Below are 16,503 nucleotides of genomic sequence, written 5' to 3' on the forward strand. Positions count from 1 at the left end.
ACTATTTTTTCCCACCTGAATCTATATAAAATATACCGAATATTTTTTATAATTAAAAGGTTTATCAATAGAAAATTGTGATTAATTTTACATTGTAAAATTTTGGTATGATAATTAATAGCAAAATATAGAATCCTGTTTGTACAATGGAATTGATGACTGTTTGTTGTATTTATGAAGTTTACATTAATATAAACGTAGATTATGTATGGGAATTTTGAAAACACTATCATTTAAACTTTTAGGGATTAAAATTCTCAAAAAAATAATGGTTTTCTAAAAAAGAACCAGTTTTTACAAAACTTCATATAAACAATGGTTTAAAAAATTGTTTGCTAAATAAATGAAAAAGTTATGTAATTAGTAAGAAAATAAATAGTGATAGTTAAAACACGTTGAGTGCCTCTGTCGATGGGTAGTCGACAATTTGTATAGGTATCTTTAAGGGCTTATAATTTACTTGGTTATCAGAGCAATTCTTCAGTTTTTATACGTGGTTATTCAGTGAAATGTCTTCTTTTAAACGGTGTATTCGGATTTAATTTTCGTTTATTTTAGCAAAATTATGGTTATTTTTCCTAGGAAATAATCGTTAGCGACGACGTCGCCGCGGCTATTGTTCATAATTATAGCTAATTATATCTATATTTATATTATATCTAAACATAATTCTTATAATATACAGTTATATATAGCTATTAATGTTACTATTTTACTTTTAATTAAACGAAAATAATAAAAAAACCTCTATAATAATATTATTTCGTATTATTCGTAAATCTATTATTCATTGCTACAGGTATAAGATATTTGTACATTTTATTATTGGATATTAATCATTCAGATACTAAATTATAATAACAAGTATGTATGTAGCGAAAAAACCACCACATTGCACTGGAGAAAGACGTCAACACGCAGACGACCGATGTCGTTGCGGGACCGATTAGGCGCGGTTAATCGGGCAATGCCCGCTAAATTTACGAGGAACTCAACTTAAAATCTGTATAGTGGATGAGCTTGGGGCCTCGTATTTTATTTATAAATAAGTTATTATAATTATTAATAATTAATGTTATCGTATTTTATCGTTTGCTACATATAATATTTTGTTATGTATTTTCATATTTTCCTAGTATTGTCAATCGTATACTATTTATATTTATCTACAACTTACAAGTATTAATTATATAAACATAACAATTCAATTATTATGACATTTAAGAATACGAGTAATTTAATTTCTGGGAAATACACTCTTCCACAGTCCTATTTAAATCTTTGATAGGTAACGACAGTAACGTTATTTTTACTTTTTAGAACAAAATAAATATTGAAATATTCGTATTAATAAATGTATTTAATTGTTTATACTTTAATAGTTAATGCGATGATACGTATGCCCGATGCCGTAACAAAATTATAATGACAATGACAGGTTTCTCACATTTTTTTTTTAATTGTGGTTTTTTAATACTACGATTATTTTAAGCATAAATAAAATTCTGTTTTTTAATTTTCCGAAAACTTTTTCGGAGGTCTTTTCGGAAATGTATTTTCCGGCATTTTGATCTAGACATTTTACTTAATTTTACAAAATATAAATATCTCATTTTATCGATATTTAATTAAATAGGTATTAAAATTATAAGTATTTTTTTTTTTTAAATTCAACCATTTACCAATATTCTGATTTCTGAAAATAGTAACTTTTAATATGGTGGCAATAAGGCATTGAAATATTGAAGAGATAAAAGTTTATTAAAAGTTCTATTGCGCGTAATATCTAGTGCTAATTTTAAAAATATCATTAAATTAATGATAATGTAGAATAGAGGTCAGTATTTTTTCTGAAATCTTTTTTGAGTGTTATTTTCCACAATATGATAATAATGTTATATGCTTCGAATTTAATCTATTAGTTTACAAGCCCAAACATAAAAAAATAGCGTTTCAATACATTAATATGATAATATAGATTGATCGTGTCATTATATTGAAAACCATTAATTCATCATTATTTTATAAGGCGATATAATATTATATTATAAAACAAATACCCATGTAATATAATGTTATTACGCGCACATTATATAATAATAATATACATTTTTCACGAACACTACCTACTCTCGGCCCGGAGACGCGTAGCGTGGCGCTATCCCGAACTATAATAATATACGTTGCACGGAGGAGATATTGTGCGCCTACCGGCGACGGAGCATTTTGAAAATCGACTGCGCTCACAACAGTCATTGGCATCCCATTCGAGAGTGTTGTCCGCATGACCAACGGCCGCCGAACACATAATTTAATATAACAACAAACAATAATTAACATTATCATCATCGCCATTATTACTATTATTATAATTGTTATTATTTTAACCATCACTGTAACTATAATATTATCATCGTAATTATTACATAGAGCCACGCGAGTGTTAACGCGTGCGTGCACGCAAGTACATTTTTAGACGTTAAAGTATAAAATTTTATACTCGCATAGGAGCCCGAAATATTCAATATTCGTCTGTATTATTGTTTTTTGTCAATTTTATTTTTCACTCAACTATGATCATTGGGTACTCGTTGATTTTCGTCTGTGCGTTAATCGCGTATTGCTGTAAGTATTGCAACGATAAGTAAATTAATGTCTACTATTACAAAATATTTTTATGATAATATGTTATATGATAAATGATTTATATGATACCGACATACCGCGTACCACCGAAATACGTCAACTACGATTCTGAAGGGATGTCAGAATAGACGTAAAATACTTTAGACTATTTTTTTTACAAATTCGTTTGGTGCGCAACAATAGGTACAATACGTTTTACTTCTACAAGTTAGATTAAATTTTACTTTTGTAAAAATGAATTATAAATAAATATAAAACGACGTTCACAAAAAACGTGTGTCAAAAGCAGCGATTAAAAAAAAAACATTAAACTATGAATGTTGTAAAAGCTCAGACAGACGTTTTGTTCAAACATTTAATTTAATTTAAATATACATAATGTACTATTATGTATTATAATATTAAATTATAGTCTAATAAACATAGAATAGGTAAAGTTCGCTAATTTTAATTAAAAATGTATTGTTTAATAAAGCTACTAAAGTCCCATTACAATAGGCTGTTATTTAAAATGTATAGAGGAATTTTCATGTTAAGAAGTAAATTTTTTTAAATTTTTTATTATATAAAAATTAGTAACAAAATAAAATATATATTTTAGAAAATTCGCAGGCTAATCTGTGATGATTATCAAACCAAAAAAATAAACATTTTTGATATTATTATAATAATTATTCCTGAATAATAATAATAAAATAAGTTAAAATGTAGTAAGAGAAATTATAATTTAGATATTATAATTACCTATTTACAAACTGAGTTTTTTTCAATTATATATCATAAAACTAAAAGCTTGATTTAATGTAATGCTACACATAAACATAAAGACCTAAGTGCATTAACTTAAAAATCATAAAACTTGTTATTAGATACTAAATTATTAACATATATACATGCATAAAATTTGGTATAAATTAATAAGCAAATTTTTGTGTAATTTTTCAGAAAGTATGTTTCATAGATATGTACATGCCGTAGTAAAATTTCATAAAAATTAAATTATTTGACTATTTGCCTAGGCATTTAGTAAAATGCTTGATTCGACTATATGACTACTACATACGTATATACTAATTGATAACATAATATTAGTTTTTGATTTATAATACGCTTAGAGACGAATAACAATTCTGAAACTAATAAAACTCATTACTATAAATATTGTAATATTAATGTAGTATATTAATTAATTTATAAATTGAAAAACATGCGAGTCTTGATAAATTTTCAGTGTATATTATACAAGCTATTAACGGAATACATCACAATGTTATGTTTATACAAAGCGGTCCTTGTATAGTACTTCTAGATAATTCTGCATATTAATAATATGATTTTCGGTATTTTAAATTCTGAACAGAGCTATAAATGTATTGATTTTACGATGATTTGTTTTTGTTTTTGATAAAATGCTTCAATAATATTGAAGTTTAAGAGTGGCTTTGGATAAAAATTGGATTTAGCTTATACTTTAAGCAGGTCAAAATTAAAAATATCCAGTAGATATTTTTTTTATAAAAACAGTGGAAAAACAATCAAAGAATTAAGGAAAAGTGGGAATTTTCACTTTAAACCGGTATTAGACTAAATTTATTTCTTTAGTTTGTTCTAATTCTAAAAAAAAATTACCACAGAAATTAAAAAATTTAGATCAAGTGTCCAAGTGTTTAAATTATCATTTTTTAAAAATGGTATAATTTTCAAAATATTTTGACTTTTTTTGAATCATTTATAGAAAATTAAAATTTTCGGTTATTTGTATTTCTTTTTTTTTTTATATATAAATTTTGATAAAAAAATGTATGCATGGGTAAAATTATTTGAAAATCAAACACAGGGTTATGATAAATTACTTATTTCCCAATTCAAAAATATACAGTTATAATATTATTTTATACATTTTTCAATGTTGAATATTGACAAACTTCGTCGAAATCTTGAAATTTATAAATTATTTTACAGTAAGAAATTTACTAAAAATGTCTATTTATACCTAACATTTTAAAAATTAACATAAGGTTCTTTAAATGTTTTGAAACCTACCTTTAAAAAAAATAATATTTTTATAAGCGTTTGAACTTTAAATATTTATGACAACGGATATTACTTAGTATAATAACTATTTCTTCTTAAACGATTATCCTTTTTTGTTGTAATTCAAAAACAATTAACCGTAGATATTACCATTTTCACAAAATGTTTAAATTATTATTTTCTATACAATGTATAATTTTCAAAAAATTTTAGCCCTTTTTTAAATGTTTTATTAAATTTATTTTTTATTTTTATTTTTTATACATTTTAATTAAAACATATTCGATGAGTTAAAATTCTTCAAAATTTAATACAATATCCGACTTAAGTTCTTTATACTATTTTTATATCTGTATAACACCATTAAGAATTTATTGGCACGACTTTTTTTGTATGCATTTGAAGTTTAGATTTATACAAAATGTATGAACGATAATTACAAACAATAAGTATTCTGTAGTAAATAATTTACAATATCTTTATTTTTTCATCTTAGTTTGAAAATGTAATATAATATTCCCCATAAGTATTTAATAATGACGTTTAAAAATCTAAAAGAACACTTATTTTTTATGGACATTTTAAGAAGTTTAAATTTGAAAAAAATATTTTTTTTTAACGATGAATAACAATGTTAAATATTTTGTTTTAATTTAATAACATTATTCGTGGGGACTTAAAACTTTTGCGTATATTATATTATTTTTTTCGAATTTTATATTTTTGATTTATATAAGTTAGTATAATATGGTGCAGTGAAACTTCCATGTAACGATATCGCATAATGGGGAACAAAAAGAATTCGTAATATAGAGGAATTGGTTAAATAGAATTGCATAGGTATTTAATATTATATATTATATTAAAAAATATTAAAATAATAAACATCAAAAACGTAATATCATGTTATAAATCTTATTATCTTATTACATATTTATCATATTTATCTATTTAACATATGATTGAGAAATAATTAGTGAGTTTCGTTTACAAAAACGGGTTTGTTATCAAATAGTTTTTTCGTCGTATAGAAACATCCAGGGCCGGAGGGCCGGGATTCCTGCCTGGGCCCTTGCCGTATTATAGTTCCTGGGCCCAGGCAGTATAAAATTATTATTGGGCTCCAGAAAATAATTCTTGCCTGGACCCTGGAAACATCAAATTCTTTATAATACAGAGATACATTTATGCATAACTAACAACAAAGGTTATGGTTCTCAAAAATAATTCACTAAACAGAAAATGTCGTTAATTGGAAGTTAATATTATTATAATAATTAAATACTAATAATATTAAACATTCAATAATATCGGAAAAATGTTATCTATCTACTATAAATACTAAATTAAAAGTAAATAACTTTAATAGCTATTTAAAAATAGTCGTACTATGAAATATACTAAGTAATTTAGGCTTACGCTTTGATAGACCAACTCTATCAGAATCGTTTTTCGCATACAATGATACATCGTTGAATTAAAATTGAACAATCCGCGACTTACTCGACATCTTATGCACATCAAAGTTGTACACACTTTCCTACCTTTTTTTGTTTGAAAATTACCTGTTAAATTAGTTTTTAACCAAACAAATTTTTTCTACATTGGATAAATGATTTATAATTTTGTTTTGAATGTAACTTTCAAACTTCTTAATTGTAATATAAATAATAAATACAAGCTGATTAAATAATATTACTCGTATTAAAAAAAAAATAAAAAAATAAAATAACTTTTTTTAAATTTAAATGTATTAAAATGTTATATAATAATTGATAGAATTGTAATAATTTTATTTAAGATAAAAAAAACACAAAACTATAAAAGTGGTTTAGTTTTTAAAACAAACATTGATAATAATTTCCTATGAGTAATAAAGTATTTTATCTATTTATTCTATTCACAAATATGTCAGCAACATTAATATTACCATAATAATATGTATATAGTATACATGCTTCTGCAGCCTATTTTTATTCGAATTATTTTAATTCAATTTTCATCATAAAATTAGTATGAACCATGTCATAAAAATAAACTAAAGTAAATTTAATTTCAATAAAATATATTTATAGTCTTTTGATTTTGAGAAACTTATTTAAATTCTTTATATTTACTATGATATTTTTATATGTTTTACTCTTTCGAGATTGCTTTATAGTTTAATAACTTAAAACTGCTTGGCATAAATAAATAAGTAAATCCTGTTTTGTTAGTTAACCTTAGAAAAGGCGCCCCTTCACAATTTAATTGAGTGTAATTTCTTTGATTTAGATTTGTATCGAACTATTTTGTATTCTTATTTTTATATTTATTTTAACTATTTTACACTAAATAAACAATAAATAAACAGCTATAATAAATCTTATACAATATATACATTTAAAGAGACAGTATAATGTCTATTTACGAAAGATCGACCAAATTACTAAACTCATATTTTTAAGTACATTATATACAATAAATATAATAGGTTATAGTTTAAAGATCAATTACATTAGGTAGTTCTGATAATTTACTTAAAAATTCTATTAATTTTAATTTTATATAGTTAAAAGACGCATTTCAATAATAATTTGTTATTTAATATAATATATTAGCTGTCGACAAAAGATTAAATGATAAAACACAAATAAAGTTGTATTATAAATGTATAACACTGTTTAAGTTTTTGATTAGGAATTTATATTAAAATTAATTTTGGTTAAAGTTACGAAATGGGTTTAATTAAAACAACAGTAAATTACGTGACAAAAATTATAAGTTTCCAACATAAATATTTTAAAAATTTATCACTTATTTTCTAACACACTAGTTTTCTTGTTAACGGTTAATAGTTTGTGTACCTTTACATATCTTTATTAAAATATTAATAATAATAAATTCATTTTAAGTTACATGCATTTACTATTATATAAAATCTACAAAAACAATATAAATAATTTGAATTAATTTTATCAACCAAATTCGTTCATAGGTACACTTATTAAAAAGTTCAAAAATCTTCTGTAATTCCAAGCTTTATTTTATAGGAATATATCTATTTAGAACATTTTTAAATTGTTATACATATTATAAACATTAAGCACAGATGAATTATGATTGTCTTAAAATAAGTATTTCACGTTCAATATTTATAATATAATATAGGTATGAATATTATTTAGTATTTCGTTTAGCATTATGTAGGTACATAAATGTCAAGTTGTGAATACAATATCAATCTTTTAGTAATTTGTATAGTAAATTGATCTATTTCATTAGCTGTATAGGTATTAATTATTGAAAAAATAAAATAAATTAAATGCAATCAAATTTGAGTTGTATAGTTAATGATTCTCAAATAAATATTTACAAGTAACGTCGTCACAAAACTTTCCCAACTTCACTACAAATGATTCCATGTACAATTTACCACTTACAGAAATTCACCGATTTCAGCATTGTCCTCTAAAACCGTTAATGGATAAACCAAATAGGATACTCAAAGAAACTTGTCAAGAGACTATCTAAACTAAAACCAAAACTAACAACGATAACAGACAATTTATGGTGCTATTAATGGATACCTTCTCCACTATGTAATCATGTACCATATTATTTTGTTGTTATAACTTATCGCGAACATATTGTTAAAATTAATTAAGTTACTTAATAAACAAATAAAATAGACATAATAATGAATTGATAATTTTTAATACCCATAATATCAATATTATCAATATTTTTTTTTTAATATGATAGTTTGTTTCAGTTATTAAAAATAATATATAAATTACTTCACTGAACGAAAAAAATACATTTATTAAAAAATATTAAATAATATTCGTATAATATACATATTATGTAATGTGTATCATATTATAATAACTACACATTATTACGTTTTTGCTAAATGTATTTAATGCATTGAACGTGTTTCAATTTTATTGTAGACTTTTAGTTGAAATAAATACATACATTTCTTTTCTGGAAATTAGATATAATATTTTTACTTCCTTCTTAAATTGTCCGCAGTTACCGAAAAATAATAATCAAATTAAATAATAACTTACTTCGTTTTATCTAATATTTTCATGGTTTAGCAAGTACAATACAAATAATTGAAAATAACATAATATGAAAAAATAAATTTAGATTGAATTTCATTTTGAATAAATGAATACTTTTAATTTTTTATCGAGATGCTTTGAATGTAAGAGCATAATATATGTCAATATATTATTGAAGAATAAAAGCCCGTTACTTTAATGGTTAGCAGGAACACAAATAAACGTTAATCATATACTATGATATTTGAGTATGCTATAAATTTACAAATTAACAAATAGCAATCACCTGAAGTTGAGGCGACAGTCAATAATATTATCATGAAGTTATTTCATTTTTACATTTAAAAATATTTATTAGTATGTTAGAAAAAGTGAACTTTTAACTGCCCAATAGATTAAATTAAATATAATAATTATACACATTTTATAACTCTAAGTATAGGTGAATTACTAAATTATATTTTTCTCAACTACCACTAATAATTTTTTACACCATTGATTACATTAATTGTATCAATTAAATAAATTGTATATTAAAAATGTATTATAATTATTTGGTTATGAATTTACGATTTTTTGCGTTGATCGGAGTAAATTATGATAAATTTCATTTAAAAAAAATGTACACTATATGTTAAATTTAATTAACATTTAAATTGATTTGTAAGATTAAACTGTTTTATTGAACATGTACCGGTAAAAAGTAAAAGTGTGTAGCACTCTGCAGAACATTAGGTGTCGAGTGGGCTATTATCATGGGTGTGTTTAATTTAAATTCAATAATGTTATCATTGTTTAACGATTCTGAACAGAAACAATTGGTCAGCTTATTATATCACTAAGTATATTTCGTTATAAGATTTTTTTATAAATAGCTATTAAAGCTATTTATTTTATTTTTTAGTATTACAAGAGGTCGATATAATTTTTTTTTGGTAGTATTTTTCGACAGTTTCACGAATTTCCTCAAAAATCTAAATTTAAATTTTTATAAAACATTATGACTATACATTTTTGATATTTTAGTCAAAACCTGGTTGAACGTAAAAATTCCCATTTTTTATAATAATAAAAAAAAAAATACTGAGAATTTTTAATATAGACATTTTTAATATATAACCTAAATCATGAAACTAGAATTTTTTATCCAAAACCACCCTCAAAGTTAAAATCGAAGCATTATATCGATAACTATTAGCATGTATAGATACAAAAAAAAAAACTCATCATTGTAAAATCAATATATTCATCGTTCCACTCGGAATCTAAAATTCTTAGTGTATGTGGATTTTATAAGCCACAAAAATAACAAATACAAAATTAAGTTTATTGAAAGTCCAGTGAAAATAATTTACTCAATTGAGAGCTGCATTTAATTTATCAAAAGATTGTCAATTAACTTATGATGACAAGAAATGAAGACAAATTGAAAGAACTACAAAAAAAAAAAACAATTGTAAAGTGCGAGGTTTCGTAAATGAATAAGGTTATTGTCAGTATAAACAATTCATTTATGGCACATTGGTTCAATTTTTTTTCGTAGATGGATAATTTCGTGTTTTTTTTCTAAACCTCATTTCCTTCTTCTAATCATATATAAGCATTAAAAGCCATTTTTATTAGAAAAAATAAGAAAGTACAACTAAGAACAGAAAATGAGAAATCGACAAAATTTTTTTTTTCATGCAGTACTGCGACTTGTTATTATGCTTGTATAGTCGTATATAATTTTATAAAATATCGAATGCTTCTGATTTTATTATTGTTAGAACAGTATGTCTTTCATATTGTGTCGTTAAGTTTTAAATTATGTTTAAATACGTCAAAAATAAATTACTCTAATACTGTAATTACATAGCTTCTATTTGGTCATATTGATGATGTACATTCGATTGGATTATCCATATTATAAAAGTGCGTTTCTTTGAATTCTGAGGTTCTCATTTATTATTGAATTAAATTTAATGTTGTCTAAAGAATTATTACCAAAAAATATTAACAATTATCAAAAAAATAATATACATAGAAACATAGTACATAATATAATATATTATACCATATTACCATATTTAATATACCATATTATGGTCTTACAACTTTCATGTGACAAAAATAAAGCGGATCATGTTGGTTCTTACGTGGTTTTCACCATTTTTCGTAACAGTTTGTATAATATTATATATTGTTTTTGAGTTCGATAAAATTGCATCCTGTTTTTATTTTTACAGTTTATGAATGAATTTATTTCCACTATAATATTTACAAACAATAAATTTTAAAACGTATTTATCGTTTACGGTTAAACCTAAAATAATAATTTAATTTACTTCAAATGTGTTCATGAATCATGATATTTGACTAAACATTTTATTCGCATCCATTTTTTATTAGTATAGGTTGTTTCATACTATCCAAATGCTAAACAAATAAAAAAGCAACTACCTACCTACTCGTAAAATATTCATAATAATATTGCATGCTATCTTGTGTTTCCCACAATGCCAAGCTATGCACTTTAAACAACGAAATAAAACTTTATAATATTGTTAACATTTTAAATGAATGATGTTGTAGACAATGTCGTTGTGGTTTGAGAACATGCCAAACTCACAAGCGCTGTCTCTGTCTTGTGAACGTACTATACAGTAAATTTATGTTTAAAAATACCAATTCTGTGCAGTAAGATAGATTAGCTGTATTTTCTTGTGGATTTTTTACGATTTATAAATTTTTTTTAAATGATGAGTAAGTAAATGAAAAATATCATTGTTTAAAAATTATTATCACGCGTTTAAAAATTGAAAAATCTTTAAAAAAATATATCACAATAATAATTATATTAAAGCTTACCACACACAAAATTGAAACTGCTGAACAAAAATTCTCCATGTTGTATACGTTAGTAAGACGGAAACAACACACACGGGTGTGTCATCCTCCTTATGGAATGATTCCAGAGTAAAAATAATGTAATGAATATCTTCTTTAGTAGTGTCAAACAGTCATCAAATTATATTTTATGACGATTGTTAGTGCGTCCACTTTTTAAAATTAAAAAGCTTTCAATGCAAGTCGATAATCCCGTTTTTTATAGTAACTAAATTGAAAAAAATAACATTAATATAATTATTTATAATATGATATATGTTTAAATCAATGGCATCGAAATAATTTCCGGGATCATTTTTAATTAATTAAAAAAAAACTATTTTGATTACCATCTGTAATTATTTATTATAGATAAATTTATTATATCTTTCGAATTACCGCGTAAAATGAGTACGTATTATCATTGTATTGAAATGAAAATATGTCTTGTACTTAAATTAATTTAGTTGAATTTTTCAATTAATTTCTGGATTTTTTTGAGATTTATCGGATGCAATATTATATGAATATACAGTTAATATACTATAATACTCTTACATAATCAATTTTGACGAACAATTTCAATGGGCTCGATAAAAAATGATTGTTTTTTTTTTATTTATAATTTTTAGTTGTTATTTTTATTATTGCTTTAATCGAATCGTTTCATGTATATTAAAATATGTCAATTGTTCAAGAAATTGCAAGTAAAAAAATATATGGAGATATCTCGAATGCGTCCCGTTTTTAATTTTTACCTTTTTTATAGCCCGAGTGCGTCCGCAGTATTATCGACAAATTATATTGAATTGCCCGAGTGCGTCCTCGGTCCACAGCTATAGGTACTTATTTGAGATAAAATAATCGAATAAACCTTTCAAGATACAGGTTTGACGATCGAATATGGAGTTAAAATGATAGTTTATCAATAGTGCTTAAATTGTTTGTATACCAATTGAGCTCTATACATTTTAGGGTCGATAAACCAATTACGCTCAAAACATTTTACAATAGATAAGGAAAACTTATTAGTTAGTTATAATTATATAATAAATGTATTCACTAACCGTTTTTTTTTTGCTAGTTATAACTTTTAATACATAATACATAATATAATATAAATAAATAATTTTTTTTCTTCATATTTAGCAAGTTACTTTACTTGCGTAATAATAATAACTAATAATATTTCGTAAAATTTCCATTACTGTTGTAAAACATTTGTTGTATAACAACATTTTTGCATAAAAAGTTTTTTCTAATTACAAAATTGGCAAAGTTATAGTTTATTGAAATTGTATTATTTACGAATAATTTTTTTTTTTTTTGAAGAAATTTAAAATGTGTTAAACTTATACTCACAAATTAAAATAATATTTTCGTTGTTTTTAAATATCTGTTTTTAGAGTTTAAGACATAAATAAACAATAATTTGTTTTTTTAATGTACTATCCTTTTTGCTATTCATAATACCTACTTCTGAAATAAGATAGCTAAATATGAAAATAATGAAAATAATTATTAAAAGAATGTACACACTATAACTATAGGATTTAAAAAGGTTGTATATCAATTTATTGCACCAAAAATATTTATAATTGGTTTTTATCATTCAACTTTTTTTTTTATTTATATAGTTGCAATGAATAAAAATAACCTTAATTATTTACTTTGAGTGAGACAATTTAATAAGACTAGTTTTTAACATAAACATATTTTCTATTGGGTAAATTTTAAAATATACCTATTTTGTTGACATTGTTTATAATAACTAGGGCCCGGATTTAAATGCACTTAAAACCATACAGATATGCTCTAAAAAATGGCCAAAAATGCCCTTAAAAAATGCATTTTACCACAAAAATGACCTTAAAAATGCACTTAAAAAATACAATTTACCACAAAAATGACCTTAAAAATGCCATATATATTTTTTTATACAAATTGTAATTTATAAATGACATAATAATTATTTTATTAAAAAAAAACTGAAAATTTGAAATATTGACTGATATGATGTTGACACGCATGTTTTGGCTGTTTTAGGGGAAATATTATTCATTCTAAACATACCAAAATATACACTTAAGATTATGTTAAATTCTACGTTAAGCTATTTTACCTATAAAATGTTCAGCATTGCATTGAACAATAATATATTGTTTAATATTTTCAAACACCAACGATCTTCTGTTGTCCGAAAGAATATTTTTATATGTTGAAAAACTTCGTTCGACGTCCACTGATGTTATAGGAGCATATTTAAAATGACAAATGTCATCTGGTGACAAATGTCTATATATTATACTTGTATATTATACAAATATGCATTAAAAACGAAAAAATGACCGAAAAAAGCTAAAATATGTTCTAAAAATGAAAAAATATTGAAATATGCAAAAAAAAGCAAAAAAATGCAAAATAAAAATTTCACCTTTGAAGTCTCTGTTACATGAATCAAATTATAAACTTGGAAAGCATTGTCTAGGATTAATCAAAAAATGATGCATTTTGCATTGGAATCCGGGCCCTAATAATAACTAAATTTATGATAATTCAAATAAAACATCAAAAAATATTATATCTCATATTTTCTAATATAATAATATATGAAACATTAATATTTTCAATTTATGTTTTTCTCGTGTAATTTTCTTGGCAAAATTTATGTATTCCTATTTAATTTCTAAAAAAATTGACCTTCGTAAAACATGAATACAATTCAGGTAGATAGTCTAAAAAAAAAGTCGACTCAATTGATGAATACCGATTTTTTACCTTTCCTTTTCATTTTACGTATACATCAGATATTTTGGACTATATAGTCACTTCTTGCATTTGACAGAATTCATTTTAGTTAAGGTTTTGACTTGAATTGATTAAATGCATCCGACTATGACATTATATTTCATACATTGATAGATAAATGGTTTTAGTCCATAATTTGAACGAGGTGTTCGAGTTGGTTTACCCACCTAAATTAAAGTTAAATTAAACCAAACTAAACATAAAAATAATTGGTATTGAGTAACAGCATACAGGAAATAAAACCTAATCGGATAAATATGAAAAACATAAATTTTTGAAATTTTTAGAACTATCACAAATCATGTATTTCACTAATCCCATCGTAATCATTTAAATATTTAAATGGTTATTGATTTTAAGAAATTATCATAAACGATATATTTGGACACACCAAGTACATTATATTATTAAACAATTTAATATAGATACATAATAAATTACTTCTATGAATTTATTCATAGAAAATACCAAACTCTTTTTTGAACGTACTGAAGATCTGTTGTGAAATTCAAATAAAAGAATTCAAATTTATAAAAAAAAAAATAACGCAAAAACGTAATAATTTTTTATTCATAGAAATATACGATACCAGTACTATTATAATGTAAATCAGTCATGCGAATTCAATAAAATATTATTTCAGTCTTCAGATAGGTATATAATATTGTCCTGAATTTTGTTATTATAAAATTAAAAAGTACAATAAAATCGTGATGAGATATAATTTTACACTATTATATGTTTAAATAAAAAATTATAACCATTTGTACATATCGTTTTTTTATACGTGCAGTCGATTACTTTTAGAAATAACTCCCTTCTATGGGCTCACAAATATAAAGGTATATCCTCTGGTAATGAGCCCGGTGACTCGTTGGATGGCTACGCCGACAACCCCTTTCCCTCGGATCCGAACCAACCTTATTTCGGTGTAATCCCTTTACACCGTCAATTCAACTAGACACTGTGGATAGTGGATGGGAATACCTTTCAAAACTCTACGCATCTGGATATAAAACAATATCCTAAAACGTACAGCCGTGGTTTCAGTCTTTTGATTAGTCGAGATTAGTGGCTCCGTCATAGTGAAATACTCCAGATTACGCACCGGACATAACTTGTTGCCGTATAGTTCATGCAAATTGGGGCTAAATAATAGTCAATACTGTACCTTGCCTAACTGTAGTGGTGTGACCACGTGTGACATTCTCCATCCACTCAAAAAGTGTCATTTTTCACACACACAAAAAATACACGTTTAAATTACCTGTTTTCTCTATTGATCTCAACTTGTTCTACATAAATGCTCTTTTTTGAAGAATGTCATCATACTGAAAACTATCATTAATTTTATTCATCAGATCGATTTAAAAAAATAACTGCATGAGCTTTCATGTAATCTGTTTGTTACGGTTATTATTATTATAATCTTTTTCTTATTTCATTTCATTTCTATCCGACTAATAATAATTGACATACAGTAATTTTTGTTATAATTGCATTAAATAAATAAAAAATGTATGTAAGAATCTTAACATCATAAATACTGCATGTTAGTTCGATTTTAAGTTTGAAATATTATGATATAAAATATTATGGTTAAAATAATGATAACCGTAAACGTAAATTAATTTCTGACTAATTAAAAAAAAAAAAAAAAATAAAAACGGTATCATTTATTTTTACGTACATTGTTATTGTTATTAATTATCATTATTATAATTTATTACGTAGACAAATTTGATTTTAATATTTAAGAAACAAATACAATATTTTTTGTATACAAATAATAAATATTGTAATTGTATTTTATAATTTGTTCTAAAATATAAAACCATAATATACAAGGTGATTCAAAAATGTATGTTACAGCCATTTTATTATAAAATTAATCTAAAAAATAGAGAAAAATGTACAATACAAAAAAGTAGTATAGAAAACATCTAAAATTTGTAAGGGGTGTTTTGTGGGTTAACTTTAGAAATTCAAATAGGAACCCAAGATATTTTTAAATACATTTTAGTTGGTCAACATCAACTAATGAGAAACTATAATATGCTTGATCATGTAATTTAAATTTTTTGTAAATTTAATT

At 23.9% G+C, this 16,503-nt stretch overlaps 1 protein-coding gene across 1 annotated transcript in view; it reads left to right on the forward strand.

Moving 5' to 3' along the window:
* The first annotated feature begins 2,219 nt into the window (after positions 1–2,219).
* The window catches only part of LOC132922078 (uncharacterized), a 76,396-nt gene continuing 62,112 nt past the window's right edge, over positions 2,220–16,503 (forward strand). The window contains exon 1 of the mRNA XM_060985404.1: positions 2,220–2,625. Coding sequence (XP_060841387.1) covers positions 2,574–2,625 — 52 coding nt within the window. The 5' untranslated portion in view covers positions 2,220–2,573. The remainder of the gene's footprint in view (positions 2,626–16,503) is intronic.

The sequence above is a fragment of the Rhopalosiphum padi genome, chromosome 2, assembly GCF_020882245.1.
Source record: "Rhopalosiphum padi isolate XX-2018 chromosome 2, ASM2088224v1, whole genome shotgun sequence".
Lineage (NCBI taxonomy): Eukaryota > Metazoa > Arthropoda > Insecta > Hemiptera > Aphididae > Rhopalosiphum > Rhopalosiphum padi.